The 20,102-nt window shown below is 41.0% G+C and overlaps 1 protein-coding gene across 1 annotated transcript in view; it reads left to right on the forward strand.

Moving 5' to 3' along the window:
• The window catches only part of zbtb47b (zinc finger and BTB domain containing 47b), a 36,846-nt gene that overhangs the window by 6,306 nt on the left and 10,438 nt on the right, over positions 1 to 20,102 (forward strand). Inside the window, exons 2-5 of the mRNA XM_008396217.3 lie at positions 16,761 to 18,128; positions 18,576 to 18,723; positions 19,278 to 19,393; positions 19,668 to 19,812. Coding sequence (XP_008394439.2) covers positions 16,761 to 18,128; positions 18,576 to 18,723; positions 19,278 to 19,393; positions 19,668 to 19,812 — 1,777 coding nt within the window. The remainder of the gene's footprint in view (positions 1 to 16,760; positions 18,129 to 18,575; positions 18,724 to 19,277; positions 19,394 to 19,667; positions 19,813 to 20,102) is intronic.

Genomic DNA, 20,102 nt, shown 5'->3' on the forward strand with positions numbered 1-20,102 from the left:
CCCCTTTAGATCTTTGTCTTGCCGTACGACTGGAATGCGGGATGTGATTCTTGCCTATTATAACCAAAGAAAGAGATGGTTTGAACTCTTCTCTCTTCATGGATAAACAATTTGGGGTCAAAGTTCCGGAATTTATTGAGGTTTTGAGATGCTAATGAGCTGCTTGCAGTTATGAAAACAGTTTTCATTACATTTATTCTTTTGTTTTTCCTAATATTCCTGATTTATTTTGGTTCTCATTTGCCCTCTAAGAAACTCTCCCGTAGCTCAGAAAAGTTAATCTAATTCTGTTTTGCTTGGTGTGTTTGAGGTGATTCAAACTTTAGACCAATGTCAAACATAAACCAGTAGAGAATCCACCTGACGTCTGCTTGCGTGATACAAATATCCTACAAGAAAGCAAATGGATTCAGAGAGCCCTTCGTTTTCTGATTACAAGAAAACGAGAGAGCTGTGCAGTGAAGGAATGGAAAGCGTAATCCATTCGCAAAGCAAAGCTAACAATTCTTGTGAAACAAAAACACAGATTGTTCCCTGGCAGCTAAATTTGAAATCAAAAACTGGTCGAAACAAATTGAGAAGCCTGCGCGAGATAAACATGCAGGATGAGGTCTAACTGTAACAAAAAAGAAAATAACTGTAGACTAAGCAGTTATTGGACTGAAGTGGTATTCACCAATGAATTACAAACCTACACTGAACACGATGCTGGAAATTTGGTCTAGTACTTGTTACTCGTCATGGTTCTAATGCGGATGTCTGCTGTCTTAACTGATGCAAATTATTTATTGATCTGGATTTGACTGACACAACTTTATGGCAAATATTGCGCTTGGCTATTCTGTTGGTGTCATCAAAAATAATCAACCCATCAATTACTTGGATTGATTATTTGTAAAAATCTCTTTCTTCTTCTGCCTTTCCATGTGAACAACAGAACTTGTGTGTTATGTAACGTATTTATTTTAAATAACAGCTTAGAATGTAAATCTGAGTAACTGGGAAAACAGAGCATTTTTTAATCTGGCACCATGAATTCAGCTTCTGTTGCTTCAGAAAGCTGATGCCCTTATTTTTTTCTTCTCTGTCCTTTCTGACCTTCTCATGAAATATGTCAGCGGAATCCAAACTTACACACAGAGATTGCTCTGATTGCTCTGATCCTCATTTCAAGATATGAAACAGATGATAAATATATTACAATATGTCTCAGTTGATGTCTGTTATGACCGCCTGCGCTCTATGTTTTCCGCAATTTTCTGCGATAACCATCTTTATTGGTAGATATTCACCTTTTGTGTGATTTGAGTTTTTAAAAAATTAACAGTTTTTGAGTCAGGCTTGATTTTTGTTCACGGCGACTATTCATATAGTGCCTTGCAAAAACATTCAAGTTGCAACAAACTTCTGTATTTTACTTGGATTTTATGTTATAGACCAACTCAGTCCCAGTTTTAATTGTGAGATGAAAGAAAAACCATGTGTTGGAATGGTGCAGTCAAAGTCTAGACCTAACTCCAATCGAGAATCTGAGGCAAGACTTGAAAATTAATATTTAACCCTTGTGCGTGCGAGGCCTGAGGCAACTGATACAGGTGAAATGGGTGTGGGGTCGATTGAACCCCATTTGTAAACACCAGGGTTAAGGACACTCTTCATCGCTCTGACTGAGCTCTGACTTGCCATTAAGCGAATTTGGTAAAAATGGGCAAAACTTATAAAGCCATTTCAAAGACTTGCAGCAGTGAAAAATTTGCAAGAAACATTTTTTTTTCTATTTTTCCTTTTCATTTATTGTACTTCACAATCTTGCACCAGTTTGCAAAAAAAAAAAAATCCAATAAAAGACTTTGAGGTTTGTACTGTAACGTGTCAAACTGTGATGGGATAATGAATGCCTCTGCAAGGCACTTTTACGTGTTTGGAAACGCACATTAATCCCGGCAGGTTTTTGCCGTCCTTGTTTGCTATTGCAAGTGTGTGCTTTGCTAGTGGGCGTGTCGTGCAGGCTGCGGTGTGCTGGTTTTGGGAACAGTGTGTTATAACTCCAGCAGGGCAGTGTTGTGTGAAGCATTGTGGCGTGTGGAAGAGATGCCAGGCTGCACCACGGGCCCCTCTCTCTTGGCCAGGTTTCCTGACTCAGCGCTTCCTATACCAGATCACTGGCCCACAGACACAAGCTTCCTGGCAGAGCATCAGTGTGGACGCTCCTGTCCTGGTGCGCCATTCTCTGGCCCTTCCCGGCCTGCGTGCGGCTCCTTTTGCTCATCCAGCTCGCTCATCATCTCAGCCGCCTGTCGAGGCCTCCTTTCAACGTGGCTTTGCATTAAGCAACACTTGCTCGCACACGCTGTCCTCAGCTTCATCCGACACGCGTCCCCTGCGGCCAAACCTGTCCCACACATGCTGTCAAATGTTTCCATCGTGGATGTTGTCCAACATACGGCTCCTGCTGGGTTCTTGTCCCTATTTTTGCTTGTGATCCCGCAATTTCATGCTCTGCTAAACTCGTATCACAGCTAGATTGGCTTGTCACCTGTGGTTGTATTAACATATAGATGGAAACTGGTTTTGAATCCAACAGTGTGAGGTGGTGGTGGAGCTCCAACAAGGCGAGACTTGGCTGAGTCCAAATCTCCAGAATAGGATGGAGCAAAAACCCGCAGTGGGGAGTGATGGGAGATTGGATGTCAGGGATTAGCGCAGCAGGAATGCTGATAATATTGTCTTTATTAATTGCAGCCAGCGGTGAGTAATGCTGTTAGACAAGTAAAAATATTTGAATAGACTGAAGGGTGTAAAATAATTAGCTCAAGTGGCGGAGAGGGGAAAAACCAGCAGCAAGTGGTGAAGTTTTTTTTATTTATTTTTTGTCCTTTATCTGATATGATTCTTCATTTCACCAGAAATACTCTAATTTCACATGCTTTAGCATCTTAGCTAATGAGTTCGGTGATTAAAACTATTATTTAGGTGTTTAAAGAAAAGGATAAAATTCAGAATTTCCTGGTCAGTTTTACAGTTTTACCGCATTCATAAAAAGAAAAGGGTTTGGCTCTCCGTGAGGTCCTAACAGTATGATTATCTTCACTAAAGCACTTTGTTGTCATGGTATCAACACAAGTATTTAAGATTATCTAGTGGATTCCATTTGAAAACACTTTCCAGTGCGCATTTTAAAACTAAAATGGCTTAAGAAAGTCCTGAGAAAAAAAAAAAAAAACTATTTCGGAATCGTTTTCCGAAGTACACGCAAATGCTGAAAACATTAAGAGTTCTTCGCAAACTAAGTTTCCATCCTCAGCACTCTTGTTTAGCCTTGGTCCAAACCAGACAGCAGCTGATGAGCGAGGCATGAATCAGAGTTCACATCTTTAAGCATTCAGGTCTACAACAGTCAGCAAGCAAAGGAGCTGCTCCGATGAGCACACAGAGGACGCCGCATCAGTCATTACTCTGATGGCTTTTTAATGACTGTCTGATTGGACTCCATCATGAATGACGTGCCCTTGTCCCCTTTTGTTTGCTTTGTGATCTACTTCCTTCCGAGTTGAAGCGCTCTGATGCAACGGCGAGCGCCCAAACTCGCTGCTGTACTATCAGAGAGTTTGCAGCCAGAGCCGTCATAGTTCCGTTCTGAAATCCCCTCATGATGACTAAGGGATATTCGTCTGTGTGCGTAGAGGCGGGCACTGCTCCCCTGCCATCTCTGTGTACCGCCGAGCGAGATGAGGCCTGACACGATGCCCGCTCTCTTTCCTCTGGGTGTCAGTCATGTCAGGCCGTGCAGAGCGCCCCTCCGCCGGAGAACGCACTGCGCGTAGGGCTGCTGAGTGCGCTCTTTGAAGGGCTCTCTGGGTCAAAGCGGCACGTAACGTCAGCCTTCCTTATTCATGGAATACATGTCTGCATTTTGCTGGTTGAACGTATTTGTGAATGTGTAAGATGGTTTATCGAGCTTCCTGAGGATTTGAGGAGGTCAGTGTGAGTTGAGTTGCGCTGCAAATTGATTGCAGTTTGAAAGACTTTGTCTGTGTGCTCTGTGAAGATGTGAAAGCACAACAGTTATTTTTAACCCGTGACGTTCCTGTTAAAATGTCATTATGAGCCCCAGCAACTTGACAACAATCTCATAAAACTACAGCTGCAACAATTTTGAAGTCGACACTTTGAGCCCTCTTTTCCCTGCACTTTATTTAGCATTTAGCATTACCAACTGGAAATGGCACCCTCCCAAAAAAATTTGTATGATTTACACAGGATTAACTCCAATCAAGAGTCTCTGTATTTATTCCCTAGAAGTTGCATCTTTACTTCATTTCTGAGATTTCTGAAAGGCAGTCATCTTTTTCACATTAAAAACTCAAAAGATCAAACAAGGCCCACCATGCTGAGACTTCCTGTTTTCTGCTTGAGTCTCACTCTCCAAATAGCAGCCTGAATGAACCGCATGTATGCGTTTGCAGAAAATAGAGTTTCAATAACTTCTTGGAAGCTTTCATGTTTCCGCTGACTTCATCTTTACAACTTACTTTGGAACATGTGAAGCTTGTGCTTGTCTCTAACACATGTACGCTAACGTTTGTGTTGTAAAATGCATTACAGTGTGGTCAGATCTTCAGTGTTTTGCATGTTGTAGCCAGGGGTGAAAGTATTTTTAAATTCTTGGGGGTACTCCGACAAAAAAAAAAAAAAAAAAAAAAATTATATATATATATATATATAATATATATATATATATATATATATATATATATATATATATATATATATTTAAAGCTGGGTAGCTCTTGAATTGGTACAAAATAAAGCTGTATTTCCTTCAGCCCGCTGGCTGTAATGTTCATACCTTGAGATGCCGTGAGACCTAAATCCTGAACATCATGGCATGGAGTGCATCCCAGTTTTCCATGTCTGACATATAACCATTCATTTTAGCTTTTAAACTGGTTATATTGATCCTGTGGCCAGACAGAGGGATAATCAGTAGCCCAGCATCATGACCTGTTTGTTCTGAAGATCCTGCAGCTTCCACTTCATCTTCCTAACATGGCGCCTCCTCACCCTGACTCTCATACTGATAGGAGGAACCACAGAGCTCTGTTAGGTAGGTTAAAGCTCATCTTCTGAAGTTGGGATATTTTTCCTCCAACAGGATCCAGAGGAATCACCTCAAACAAGGTGTTGGACTGGATTTTATTTCAATGTCATTTGTGAATGTTGGCTCCTCATTTTCAACAATGGAGCTGTAAAGGTTGAAAAAGGTTATTATTTTGGAGAACATCTCAACAACATCAATATTTCCACTAAATAAGAGGCAAAAAACAAAATTCTTTGATAAAGAAAAAGCCTCTCAGACTCAGAGCCCGACAGCACTGAAGTGTTTTTTTTATATTAGACAATTAATTTAATTTCACATTATTATTGCGGTAGAAGCCATTTGTTTGTTAAATACTTAATGAAACGTATTTACCTTGTTTGATGTTTGTTGTGATTGACATATAGTCACACAGAACGAGGTAATTAGTCTAAGTTTGTAGTTTATTGAATGTTCAGAAACTACAGCGGCTGTGATTAGCCAAGACAAAGGTAAAACAACCCGAACAGCTGGTCAACTCTAAACCACTCGCACATTTTTACTCTCCGTCTCTCTCTGTCTTTTAAGCACAGCCGTTGCCATGGCAACCTTCTGCACTCCCCAAGGCCGACCAGAGATTACGTTAAAAACATTTAGTCCATTACAATATCAGGTTTTCAGGCTTGATATTTATTATGCGATTATTAATAAGCTCCCTGAACACAGCTGTGGTTGATTAGTTGATTTTAAACTCCTGCTCTGCTGGTTATTTTGGTAATGGAAGAAACGCACAGAATTGCACAACACCTTGTTGAAACAATAATTACTGAGATTATTATTGTTGTTGAATCATTAATTTGAACACGTTTTGTTGATTTTTTTTGTTCTTTAATAAAGTTATTAACGTTTTGATAAAGAGTCAGAGGAGGACATGCTGGTCTCATCGTCCTGGCGGCGTTCAGTTTGCCACCTAATGCCGAGACCTCTACTCAAAACCTTCCGTGATCGACGTGTTGCAGCCCTGCTCTAGTAAAGCACGAACAGTTCAGAGATCATATGAAATGGAAAAAAAGTTATTGCAGGTACTGCGTAGTTGATATTCACCCAGTTGAATCGTGTATCCAGATCCCATCACACATAAAGCAGATAAATGCATCTAACGTTTTCTCCGTAGCGACAAAAACCACTGACTATGGCCCCAATAACTAACAATAAATGAAATTACAACTCCACTTAAATTACCAACACTTCACCTGCTGTGGTCTGATCACACAGATTTACAAATTCCTCCTGGTTGTATCTGCAGAGATATCTGCGCTGGTTCATCGGGCAGTTGGATCTGCCTGATCCAAACCGATCCATTGAACTTTATTTTTTTTTACCCTGTGCGAGGATTTTTTATTTTTAGTTTTTATTATTATTATTTTTGCGTGGTTTCACTTACCGGAAACAGACAGATGTTATGTCTACCGCGCTTCTGAGCGCCGCTCACTTCAGCTCCATTAATTAAAACCACTGGGTGAGTTAAATTTAATTCTTTGCAGCGGCAGAGCCGCGTCCGCGTTGGTTGGTTACGATCTAATTAACTTGTGCACCTTCATTTATTTCCTCAAGATAAACTGCCGGCTCCTCTGTTTAGACTATAAATGGATTCAGCATTGCATTCTCTTTAGTTTTCTCTGTTCTGTATGTAATGGAGACTGAAATTAAATGTGCTGTTTCTACCAAAGTTGTTGAATGGGCTTCCTAACCAGACGCTCCAAAGCGTCCGGTCCATAACTCTTCAACACGCCGCCAGCTCCCGGTCAGAAAGACGCATTTAGTTCAGTGTCCATGAGATGATATTCAGAAAGGATTCTTTTATTGATTGATTTTAGTTGGCTCTGCGATGAACTCTTTGTGTAAAGTGTGTAAAGAGGGTGTTAATTATAAGCTGTCAAATGACCGACGGGCTTTAAATGTTTCTGTCGTTTAAAAAAAATAACCGGTCAAAACGGGAAATATTTGACCTCTGGGTCGCATGTAACGAAGCACAGCACATGGCGCTACACCCTCCGCCACCAGGAGGCGGCACCCTGCTACAGAGCCAAGTTGGGCCGGTGAAACGCGGTCACTCCGAAATAGAGCCGAGCCGATTTGTTGAAGTAGAGCCGGTGGAAAAGGGGCAATAAAAACTCATCAAGCAAATCAGAACAGCGGACAGGACTTGACAGAATGCCGCCAGTGAAAATCCATGAGTAGGAGGAACAAAACAAGACCAGCAGAGGGCGGTGTTGTCACATAGAACAGAATGAAATGGGTAAAACACGTCACAGGGTCCGAGTTGCGTCACGTTTTCCCTCATGACGTAATTATTCTAAGACTTAAAAGAATTAAGTTAGTAGAGCTGTTGCCTTGCAGTCAGAAGGTTGTGGGTTCAATTCCCAGCACCGGTCTCTCTGCATGGAGTTGGCATGTTCTCCCTGTGCATGCGTGGGTTTTCTCCGGGTTCTCCGGCTTCCTCCCACAGTCCAAAAACATGACTAGGTTAATTGGGTTCCCTCTAATTTCTCAGGTGTGAATGTGTGTGCATGGTTGTTTGTCCTGTCTGTCTCTATATGTTCCCCCTGTGACACGCTGGCAACCTGTCCAGGGCGTAACCCACTCGCTCCCGAGATGTTCAACTGGTGAACGATTCGGAGTAACGTTTCAGCCAAAACGTTACCCCCTGTGGGGGCACCCCACGGGGGGATTAAGGGAAAACTGGATGAATGGGGATGAATGAATGTTTTACCTCACAGTCAAAAAATAACATTTTTCAGATAAAAATATTTACGATTGTTTTTTATACAGTAAATTCCATTTCTAAGTAATAACAAGTAGCAAAAGTAATAACGGGGCCATGCAGAGACCACTAAAGGGGCAGGTGCTCAAAAAAAAAAGGGCACATCTAACCGCATTCTAGGACAGAATATTAACAAAGCCACTCAGCTTTCAGAGTTTAATAAACAATGATAAATTACAAAATTGTGAGATATACCATCAAAACTAAGGATAATCTCTACATAGAGCATACAACTATGCATATGTAAGATATTTTATTAGTAATTTCTTTCTGCAGGTCTATTTTGTTATAGGAAAGTATTGCAATATTCAAACCCGCAATTTAGCAAGATATGTAAATCAGAGCTGGACCACCATATTTTGTCTTTACAGAATTAAACTATTTAAAATATAAACAAGGGCACAATGCAACCTTTTAGTGGACTGTAATCTATAAACAAAGAGCTGCCCATTTGCTGCAGTGGAGATGAAGACGGTCGATTCAGGAAAGCAGAGCTGCATCAAACTTTAACGTGAAACTGCAGAAAAAAACAAACAAAACAGAAGGAAAAATTGCTTTTGTTTTGTAGTAGGCTTTTCTCATGGTATGTGACCATGAGAAAAGCCTACTGAGTTTTGCTTAAACATTTTTAAACATTTAAATCACACATTTGTCTCATGAAGTAAATTTTTTTTTGCAAAACAAACTTATTTGTTCATGTCAGAAATCTTTTATTATTATTCTAAGTTTTTGTTGGGAGTCAAAGTTTTGCTTGTGATTCTCACATGACGTCTTAAGCAGGGCCTAAAATCACAACAAAAGATTTCTGATGTGTGAAAATAAAAGTTTATGTTTGGCAAATAACTAAGTTCACAAGACAAAAATTAGTTATGTAATTTTAAAAAGTTTTTTAAACAAAACGATTTGTTTTTTTAAAAAGGAATCATTACAATTCCAAAAGTTTTGATTACAATTTTATTTTACTTAACTGAGGTTAGTTTTTTTCCCCATTGAATAATTGGGAAAAAAATTTTAACTGCATACTCTGCGAACCTTAAATTTATCTTTAAATTGTCTTACAATAAATTACATATTTCCCCAGTAACATTTAGGAGTAAATCATTTGTAGGGAGCTCCAAAAATATTATACAGCTCAACTCAACCCAACTTAAAGTCTGGGTTGAGTTTTTTTCCCCTTCATTAATGACAAACTTTTATTACATACATTATATCTATCATGGTAGTCACGGTGAGTTATTTTTAATTCTAAATGAATATCCTTGTTGGACTTTCATTTAAGTGTTATTCTCCTTCAAGATACATTTACCTAACGCTAGAATAAATGAAATGTACATTATGCAGCAAAGGAAATTAGAAGATCGGACATATATTCATTATGGAGATGATCGGGTTTGGATGGGTGATGTGCCTCGTATTGCATAAGCGATACTGAAGAATGACTATCATTAACGGTACAGGGAAGGAGCTTTTAGTTATCTAGCTTTGCTAGCAAAGTCGTTAGCTAGCAGCTAATAGCACAACAACAGCCTAATGTCTGTATGATAAAAATACTGAATGGATAGATAAGAACAGTTTCTCCTCACCTGGCTGTCTCCTCCAGCTCAGTAGTTCTTCAGAGAAAGGCAGACGCAGAGGCCTGTCAGTGTCTGTTGTATTTCATTACCTCTCTGCTTAAACCGCAACTCCAAGCTGAAGCAGAAACGATACTTCAACGTTTTCCGTCATCTGACAATTAGCAAGTCTACTCCACTTTATTCACCAAAAACGTTTGTTTTTTTTTTATTCACCAAAAACTGTTCTGTAATCTGGAACATTCGCTACGTTGAGCTCCAGTTAGCCGCCTTATCTCACTGCACGAGAGGCAACTGTGTCATGCGTCACGGGCAAAAGGTCAAAGGTAACAAGGTGACCGGAGGGCTTATTATGTTGTACAAAAATAAATAAATAAATAAATAAATAATAATTTTAGTACATGTTATGTGTCAGAAGAGGGCTTCGAAAATAATAATACAAAAAAATAAAAAAATAAAAATTGACCAAAAGGGCACTTGGGGGCAAGGAGCAAAAAGGGCAGGTGCTCAAGCACCCCCAGACCTCCGTTCTGCACATGCCTGCTGCGTACCCCCTCGAAATCTTTTAGGGGTTTTAGGGGTATTCTGCCGTACCCCCTTACTTTCACCCCTGGTTGTAGCCCATTTGATATTAGTAATTTTAAGGTCTATAAAATGTCTGTGAAACTGCATGAAAGTTGCCAAAAGCTGGGAACTATTTGCAGCTTTTTCAATTATTTTCTAATAACATGTACTGTGCGAACACAGAAATAAACAGATTTAACGCTTAGCTCATTCTGGCGCTGCATTCACTTACACTTGGACATTTGATATTTACCCATTTAGTCACAATAGTTTTATGTACCATATGTGTTTGGATTCCACAGTGCGTTAAAGTCCCAGCCCTAATTTACAAACATTTTTAACCTTCTGAACATTGATAATTTTTGTTTTTTGTTTTTTTAATTCTGACCATATCAAATTATGAATCCTAAAGGTACTGCGCTTAAGGCAGTTTTATGCAAAATTATATTTGATTGACCATCTAGCATTTCACATGTAATTTGAAACGGCATATAGAGCTTTTGAGTAAAGATCACACTGAGGTGGGTGCTGTTTGAAGAGGCAGAGTTCAGTTGGTATAGTGTGTGTGTGTGTGTGTGTGTGTGTGTGTGTGTGTGTGTGTGTGTGTGTGTGTGTGCGTGTGCGTGTGTGTGTGCAGGCAGAGAAAGCTTTAACCCCCTGCAATGCCTTACCTCGGAGATTTCCTCCTGCCTGAGTACAACCTGCCCTCCCTCGCACTATTGATGCATTCATGATTCTGACTTTGGCCTTTGCTAATGGCTCAGTCTGTTTAACGGTCAGCAAGCAAGTGAGATAGACTGGCTGGATGCTGCTTGTTTGTTATAGGAATAAGATGTTAAAACGAATAATTCATAAAGATTAAAGTTCTATCTGTTAAACGGCAACAGCAGAGACCTCACACAGTCTGTTGTTTGGATTTGGACCCCAGAGTTGGAGTCGTAAATCCACCTGGGCCCAGAGCTGGACTGGGCCAAACAAACGGCCCTGGCACTTTTGGCCACGGTGGCCCACCATGATTATTTATACGACACGTGAAGGCACACCACATATCAGACTATATATGTGCAGATTGTGTTGTTTGAAAGGTTAAAATAAAGCATAGCAGCCTGCAAGGAAAAGAGTAGCCATGTAAAAAAAAACAAAAAAAACAGGATACTAACACAACTCAGTATTATTTGTGTGGTGTTCCAGACACAGAAATAATTGAACCTCTAGATTTAAGATTGTTAGACACTTTTGGTATGATTATGCTCTCATGTGTTGGAGGCTGTTTGGTTGTAAAATCTGAAGATAAAAGAAATATAACAAATCGCCACTGGTGGCGCTCTTGCTGTGCACAAGAGAGATGAGTCAACCTGAAAAGAAGAAGATGTGTTCCCTGTTCGAAAATAAACCTTGCCATGTGCTACTTCCAGTTATCTGCTTGAATATTATTTTTATTTGACCTGGTGTATCATACACAACAATTAGAAAACAAAAGCTATGAAGGTCATTCTCTCTCACACAAATGATGCCGTGAGACCTAATATGATTGTGAATGCTTCAAGGTTTACTGAACAAAATAACTTGTATTTTCTACGTTAAGTATTTCAACTCTTTAGCTACAGTTTCCCCAGACAATAGTGAAGATGTATGTCGAATCTGTTTTTAGAATTTTTTTATTTAATTAATTCTAACTTTTTAGATTTCTTCCTTTTCTTAGTTTTTTACATTTCTCTTTTAATTTGCTATTACTGCTATTAGGTTAGCTCAAATGACAAAATCTGACAAGTTTGGTCAAAGGAGAGGGGAGTGGCTGAGAGATTTCATTGGATTAGCTCGATGTCCTTCAAGAAAATAAACCAATCGGCTGTAATAACTGACAAAAATTGCATATGATATGCTTTTATGGTTAAAATATGAACGCCCCCGGCCAGTCCATTCCCGCTGCGCCAGGTGACCAGTACACCCCTGCCTGAGCCCCCTGGTGTAAGGTGTGTTGGAGAAAAGTGGCCTTCCCAGTTGTGAAATTAGCAAGAGGAGCTTCATCCTCACACTCTGGATCGGGTCCAGTCGAGCCGAGACCGTGCCAGAGTCAAACCATCAATCCTGGCTTGGCTGATCCAGGAGAGGTTTCCACATGATTCTTTTAATCACTTTGACAGACACGCTCACTGTGGGTTCTTCTTGCACTTTGGTGTCAAAGTAACATCTGAAGGTAACGAGTGCACCAGTAAATTAACTACAACATAAGTTCTCTCTTTTTTTTCTTTTTTTTTTGCCCTCTCTCTTTAAGTAATGCAGGCTCCACTCAGGCAGAGCTGTAATTTTGTGCATCATCCATCACAGCTGCAACCCAACTGGATTAAACATGAAGTGCCAGAAGAGTCAGAAACTTAGGCTTTCAATCAAAGGAGTCTTGTCATATCTTACGCACTTCATTAGCTTTCTGAAATCACTTTTTTCTCTATAATCTGGCTGTATTTGACAAGTGGCACGTGCCTGCATGAAGTGCTTTGACCTTCAATGTTGCAACTGCTAAACCAAAGACTTGAAATGAATTTAAAGGACTTCTGCCTGTCAGTGGTTAAATTTATTAGACTGCAGAGCTTCTGCCTTTCCAATTAGTAAGTTATTTGAATTTGAAAATATGCATGGCAGCACATGCAAATATCTTAAATTCAGGCATTTATCATTAAAAAAAATCATGTTTTTCTTGCAAATTTGCAGGTTTTTGACTTCAGAGAATAATATCCAAGTTTTTTCTTGTAGATATGGAAGTCCTTTCAAAATTTCAGAAATTTTGGCAGACATTTGCTGTGGTATTAAAGTAGTCCATGACCAAATATTTTTTATGCTTGCTTCTTTTTTTCTCTACAAAGTATTTGATTGTTGGCAGAAGATCGAGATACACAACGTTTTTAATCACAAAGCTGATTACCAGCCCTAGTTCCTCAAAATCTTTGAATGCATAAAGTGCAGGAAAATGCTAAGCTTCTAGCTTGTGTTGCTCCTAGTTGTTGGTAACAATTCGAATCCTTACTTTCCAATTTGCGACTAGAAAAAGAAAGCCGAATGGAGTGACGTTTACTGATCAGAGCTCAGATTTCCAAGGAAATGAACTAAAAATCTGTTCCTAAAGTATCTTGTGGCGTCCACTCTGCTAGTCCATAAGGGACTTCCAGGTTCATCCTGTCCAACCTTCACAAACCAAAATTAAACAAAAACACCTGGTGAGATGCGGTTGCATCTGAAATGAAGTTGGTGTGAATGTGTCCTCATGTTGGCATGCTCTCAACAGCTCGAGCATCATGATGCAGAGATGAGTGTGTCGAGCCCTTAGCAAGTGAGAGATTAAACATTTGTAACCTTTTCATTGCGCAAGATGATTTCATATTCAGGATTTCTTTGCCATACAACAAACTCTCCCTTTTACCAAATCACATCCAGAGGATTAAAATGTTCTGCATCAAAGTGAAGAATGATTTTATGGGATTTAACTGCGTCAGCTTTGAAAGCTGCTTTGTAAAACGGTCCCTTTGAGGCCCCTATACAGTGCAGGGGGATCCTGTCACATTGCTGTCTTGGACCAGTGATGAAATAATCTGCGATTAAACTGTGAATGCGATGCTTTGATTGAAGCCAGTTTAATTGCCGCCCTGTGTCGTCAAAACGGGTAATCTTCGTTACTGTGAGTTTGTCTCAGGTCGGGCCACGTATGAATAATGTAGAGCGAGGCATCTAACTGAGAGGCTGGTTAAAGGAGGCGCTCCTCTGATGTTGGCAAACAAGCTCTCTCTTTCTCTCTCTCTCTTTCTCTGACATTTCCGAGGGAAAAGCAGAAGGAGAGAGAAGAGGGAGATCATGGGAGTTGGATTAGAGTTCATGCTCAGTTTGTTTGGTTACAGTACGATGAGATGTGATTGTTGTTTCCTGCTGAATTAGGCTCTTATAAAGCGTCTGTCTGTTTGAAACTAAGTTCATTATAAATTGACCAAAATCCCTCTGTCATTCAGGAACCTCCTGATTATCACTCGGACCATCTGTGTTTGAATGTTTTTGTTGCAAACAAAAAGCAGTGCAGCAATTTTTTTGTTTGTTTATGGATGAATCTGATGCAATCATTTTTTATTTTTTTTTGTAGGTCTGTGAGCTGGTATGTATGTTTGTATGTCTGTGCTGATTATTTATTTTCATTGCTGACCATCTGACACTAAAGCTGATCCTAAGTCTGACTTGAGTTGCACGTTGGATAATGTTAGCCTGGGCTTGACACATTTAAATACACTTGGTTCACACGTTATTTTTTTTGTATTGTATTGTATTTTCTTTTTTTGTAGATTTTTTTCTATCATTACTTGCTCTTCTACATATCTACAGATAAGTCTTTGTTCTGAGGTTACTTTGCTTCTTTTCCCTAATTACGTTTGGATGAAATATGAGGAGACTTTTCTAAAGGTTTCTTTTTAATTTTTGATAACTTTTTGGCGCTTTTCATTGTGGTGTTTGTTTCCTATGACATGAGAGGTTACCTTCTCTGATTGGAGTGAAATGACTCCTTTTCCACACAATAGGTTGTGAACAGTTTTGTGTTGAATTTTAAATTAATTTTGTATAAATCAAGTTGACTGACTTATGAAAAGACTTGTAAGGTGATGTGAATAAAAAGCACTCTTATTATATTAAACAAACAAAAGTAGAAATATTTTGGATTCAAAATTTCTCATTTTTTGGACTGACAAAAAATGGGTGGCACCTTCCTTTCCCAATTTTGTTTATTTCTACCCAACCTCCAATCCAGGCCTTCAGCTTGGTTGCTTTGGTTTAAATCCCTGAAGATGGACCAGGTCATTATTGACCTCAGAGGGAAACTTCCACTTTAAAATTTACAACTGTGGCATTTTGCCCTCAGGCAGTGTCTGAAGCCTTGTGCTGAGAGAGATATCCCAATCTTTGTTCTTCTCATTCTGAGTTCAATTTAGCAGCTCAGAACTATGAATAAATCTAAAACTACATAATTGAATTCCGCGAACAGAGCGGATTCTCAAGATTAGGAGAGAATGCAAATCTGTTTCTCAGCCAGAACAATGACAACGAAGCATCATAAATCCTAACGAGGAAAATATGTGATGAGAAATGGTGCAGAGAACAGAAAACGATGCATTTGATCCCCATCCAGAATTGAATCTGCTACATAGAAGAGTGTTATTGTTTTAAGTTAATTATCACTATGTCGTGGTAATTTATCTGGATCATTTACAGCATTTAGTATAAGCAACGTTTGATTCGGCGCTTTTAAATTACTCCTGAATTCTAATATCTATTATTTGTTTAGAGGATTAGCAAGTATTTATTCAACTGTGTTTCCCTAATTATTTCTCCTGACATGTTTTGTTGTGTGCATGATTCGTCTTCCCTCGGGGAGAGTGTACCGAGTGGGTGTGCTGCTGGAGCCGACTAACAGGAGGAGGAATGGCATTGAATACCAATGCACAGGCTGGTCAGTCCTTGCAGAGAGACCAGACACTGTGTATTTGTCTGTGTGTGTGTGGGTTTGGTGGAAGATTGGACATCCCATGTGTGTGCTGCGTTTGTGTGTGTGTGTGTGTGCGCGCACAGCCGCCTGCGCTCTGTTTGCTTGCTGCTGTGTCCTCAGTCACATCCCGTCTGGATCGAAACCCTGCCCTTCCTGTGCTAAAATAAACCCACCTTGGGACGTCGAGGACCTTGCACAGAGTGCTGATTGTTACACCTTTGATTTCTCTCTGACTTGGGTCACACTCTGCTTGCAGCCCAACACTTTAAAGCATGCACAGAAACTGCCATGAGAGTTTATTTTAACATTATTTACGTAATTACTTAATTTGACTCTTTTGGATCACAGGAATTGACAGAATTTTACTGTTCTTGTTTATTTCCTTTTGTGTCCATGGTTTCCTATCAATATTAGTTTGCACATAATTTATTGCCTGTTGTTTGTAGCTCTTCTAATTTTGTGGTAAACAGGAAAACGCCTAAAAAAAAAACACTAAAGAAAAAACTCTAGACAACATAACTTTATTAGAAACAGCTTTAAAAATTTCCCTTACCTATAAACGGCCCTAATCAGAAAAACTCAGTAGCAGAAATATTACACATATGAGGTGGTGAAGTTTTAAAAATTAATGAATTAATTGTGTGTGGTTTCATACTGAATTTCTTTGTTGTACTGTATTTTGAGTTGGGGGGCGGGGGGGAATTTTATTACCAGAAATGTAACAAAAGATGAATCAAACATTTCAAAATTTCTGCTTGGACCAATAGCTAAGTTGTAATTACAGAAATTAATAGGCATATTTTTATAAGTGGGTCATAGTCTGCAAATATGTTTCACTCTTCTTAACTGTTTTTGCTTCAACACACACACACACACACAGATTCAGTTTGCTCAATTATTCTGAGCAATTTGTCTATGGGAAATTTAAGCTCAATTACGAGACACCAGCTCACCTAACACGCGTGTTTTGAGCAGCATGAGGTGTACCGAGAGACTCTAAGCCATGCAGAAACATCCTAGGACATTCTTACGTCAAGGCAACAATTGTAACCACTCACACTTAAGTTGCAATGGGCAAAAGCCTAAATCACGCAAGACACTGACCCTTAAAGAACAGAGCTGGGGATTTATAGTTTTGTCTCTTTTTCTATCACATAAATTCCTTTTATGTGAATTTTGAAGAACTCTTTGTCTCTATTCTGGTTTCAGCTCATAGTGGAGAAGACCACAGACTTCCCCTCTGCTGAGTTCTCTCTGGTGGAGGATGTGGCTCTGCACTTCACCTGTTTGATGGACAGGCTGAATGAGCAGCGCCTCTTCCAGCCTGACCTCTGTGACGTGGACATCGTGTTGGTGCGCCAGCGCAGCACCTTTCCTGCCCACAAGGGAGTGCTGGCGGCCTACAGCCCCTTCTTCCATTCCCTTTTCGCCCAAAGCAAACAGCTGCGGCGCGTGGATCTGTCCCTGGACGCCCTGACCTCTCAGGGCCTTCAGCAGATCCTCAACTTCATTTACACCTCCAAGCTGCTGGTGAGCAGCAGCACCGTCCGTGATGTGTTGAACGCTGCCACCGTGCTTCAGATGAGCGACATCGCGGCGTCCTGTCGAGATCTTCTCAGCAGCCACTCGCTGAGAGCCACCTGCAGAGAGATGGCCAATCAGGAAGGGTTCGACCCAGCCGAGATGCCTCCCTGCCAGCTGTACCGGGAGATCAAACAGGAGTCCGAGCTCGGCAGGGTCTACACGCGAGAAGGCAGCAGCCCGTTCTCCGTCAGAGTGGAGGAGGTGGGAAAGATGGCTGCCCAGACAAAGCAGTACTATCAGAAAGAGGAGGGACTGGGAGGCGGGGCCAGCACGGGTGTGGCCACTCTGTGTAAAGTGGAGGGCGGCGGAGAGGAGTCGAAACCAGCGGATGGTCACACCTCCTTCAACAGAGATCAGATCATTGTCGAAGTCAACCTCAACAACCAGACCCTGAACGTCTCGAAGGGATCCGATGGGAAATCTTCCGCAATCACAGAACCCATGTTTGGCCGTTGTCGTAAAAACGAGAGAGACTCTGAGGGTGACGAGGACGATGAGATGGAGAATGGTGACGGACGTGAAGAGGAGGGCGACGAAGATCTAAAGAGGACAGACATACTGGGGCATACCAGTGGAGAGGAAGATGAGGAGGATGAGGAAGAGGAAGAGGAGGAGGAGGAGAACACCTTAAACATTCCTGGACTGGAGCAGCCCATCGTAATGGATCGACCTCGCCGGGGAACCAGAGCCTTAGCCGTGGTGGGCGCCACTGCCATGCGTCAGACGCTCGCAGAGGCCACCCTGACCAACCAGCGACAGGGCAGGAAGAAGGCACTGGATGCAGAGGGCCTAGGTCAGAAGGTCAGGCTGGAGGAGAAGCAACACTTCCCGTGTAAAAAATGCCCTCGCATCTTCAACAACCGCTGGTACCTGGAGAAGCACATGAACGTCACGCACAACCGCATGCAGATCTGCAACAACTGTGGGAAGCGCTTCCTGTTGGAGAGTGAGCTGCTGCTGCACCAACAGACGGACTGTGAGCGGAGCATCCAGGTAGGAACCGTTCACGCTCTCACCTTTCAGATTATGGGGAAGTGGAAGGAAAAGCAGAACTGGTTTTCAAAGTTATTTGCAAAATTCTGAAAATGTGGCATTTACTCGTGTTCAACCATCTGTTCCATTACTTTGTGCAGCCATCTCTGCTGCCATTACAGTTGCAAGGCTTTTTGTGTTTGATCGAGACGGAGCAATGTTTATTTATGCATAAACGGAGAGTGTCTGCGAACATAAATTTTCAAGCCTTCCGACAAATTCTTGGTTAGACTTTTAACCTCTCAAACATGAACCCGGTAAACTCTCCGTTTATTTTTGCATGAACAGAGAGTGTCTGCGAAAATAAATTTTCAAGCCTTCTGACAAATTCTTGGTTAGACTTTTAACCTCTCAAACATGAACCCGGTAATCACGACATCTCCTCTTCTTCGCTGTGTGCTTTGAAAGTGTGTGACCTGTGGAAAGGCTTTCAAGAAGCTGTGGTCGCTGCACGAGCACAACAAGATTGTCCACGGCTACGCGGAGAAGAAGTTCTCATGCGAGATCTGCGAGAAGAAATTTTACACCATGGCTCACGTCAGGAAGCACATGGTCGGTGAGTGACACTGCCATCAACTATCTCCGTGGGTCACCTCGCTCCCGTGTGTACTTTGGGCTTCCTCCTCTACAGCTTTTTAATTGTTGAGCAGGATTTGTTTTGGGTGTTGCTTTCCTTTTCCACTTTTTCTGACGGATAAGCATCTTACTTTCCCAGACTGCTTGTGCACATCCATCCAAGAATATCTTGCATATATTTATCTGTTGTTCATACTTACAGTGCCTGTAAAAAGTATTCACTCCTCTGATGTTTTAACAAATCAGTTATGGTTGATGTTTTTGAAAAAAAAAAAGAATAAAAAAAAATCATTCAATGTCAAAGCATAAACATAACATTCGTGCCTGCATAAAAGTCACCCCGTTGAAGGCTGAATGTTATAGATGCACCCTTTAGTGCAGAGTCTGAGTCAGACTTGCACTTCTGGACGCTGAAGTTTTACTCACTTTTTCCATCCAAAGCTGCCTGAGCTCTGTCAAGTGTAGCCACAAATTCTCTATCGGATTGAGGCCTGGGTGTGTTTTTAATGTTTGTGCATTTCGTCGTTTGTGTAGCCCATACGAAGGACATGCCGTTTACCTGTGAGACGTGCGGAAAGTCGTTCAAGCGCAGCATGTCCCTGAAGGTCCACTCTCTGCAGCACTCGGGAGAGAAACCCTTCAAGTGTGAGGTTTGAGATCCCTTTTTCAGTGCTGTGGCAGATTTTAAGAGTTGTAAGAAATGACTATGGTGGTGAAATCTAGCTTTTCTAGCCTTCCTTAATACAAAAAGGATCCCAGTCATTGCGGCTTTTGCCTTTGTTGCATGTCTGTTGTATTAAAAATCCTATTTTACAGTAGTCCATCAACAACAGATGTTGGTTTGATTGAGCACTGCCTCCTCCAGAAGTGATTTTTTTTTTTTTTAGAAGATTGATCGAGTGTGTCCACCGTGTGCCATTTCAGAGCTGCAGCGAGCGCTTCCAGTACAAATACCAGCTGCGTTCACACATGAGCATCCACATCGGACACAAGCAGTTCATGTGTCAGTGGTGCGGAAAGGACTTCAACATGAAGCAATACTTTGACGAGCATATGAAGACGCACACTGGTAAGTCACCTTTTGTTAGAGATTTTTTGGTATTATCATTTTGTTATTACTTTAGTTCATATTCAATCTAATGTTCAATTTAAAGTGTTCTCTTCCTTCTGTGTGTATAAACTGACCTGGAGGCCCCATCTGCCTGTTTGTCTTCATGTGAACTGTGTGTTTCCCAGACCTTAAATTACGTTTCCACAGGTGCCTTCTTATCAACCGGAATACTCCCCATCTTAGAAACTGCCTATATGCAGTAATAATTTATCTCTGCTGTCTTCTTTAGCAATCCTCCCTGTTTCTGC

This window comes from Poecilia reticulata, chromosome 20, assembly GCF_904066995.2.
Source record: "Poecilia reticulata chromosome 20, P_reticulata-male-v2, whole genome shotgun sequence".
Classification (NCBI taxonomy): Eukaryota; Metazoa; Chordata; class Actinopteri; order Cyprinodontiformes; family Poeciliidae; genus Poecilia; species Poecilia reticulata.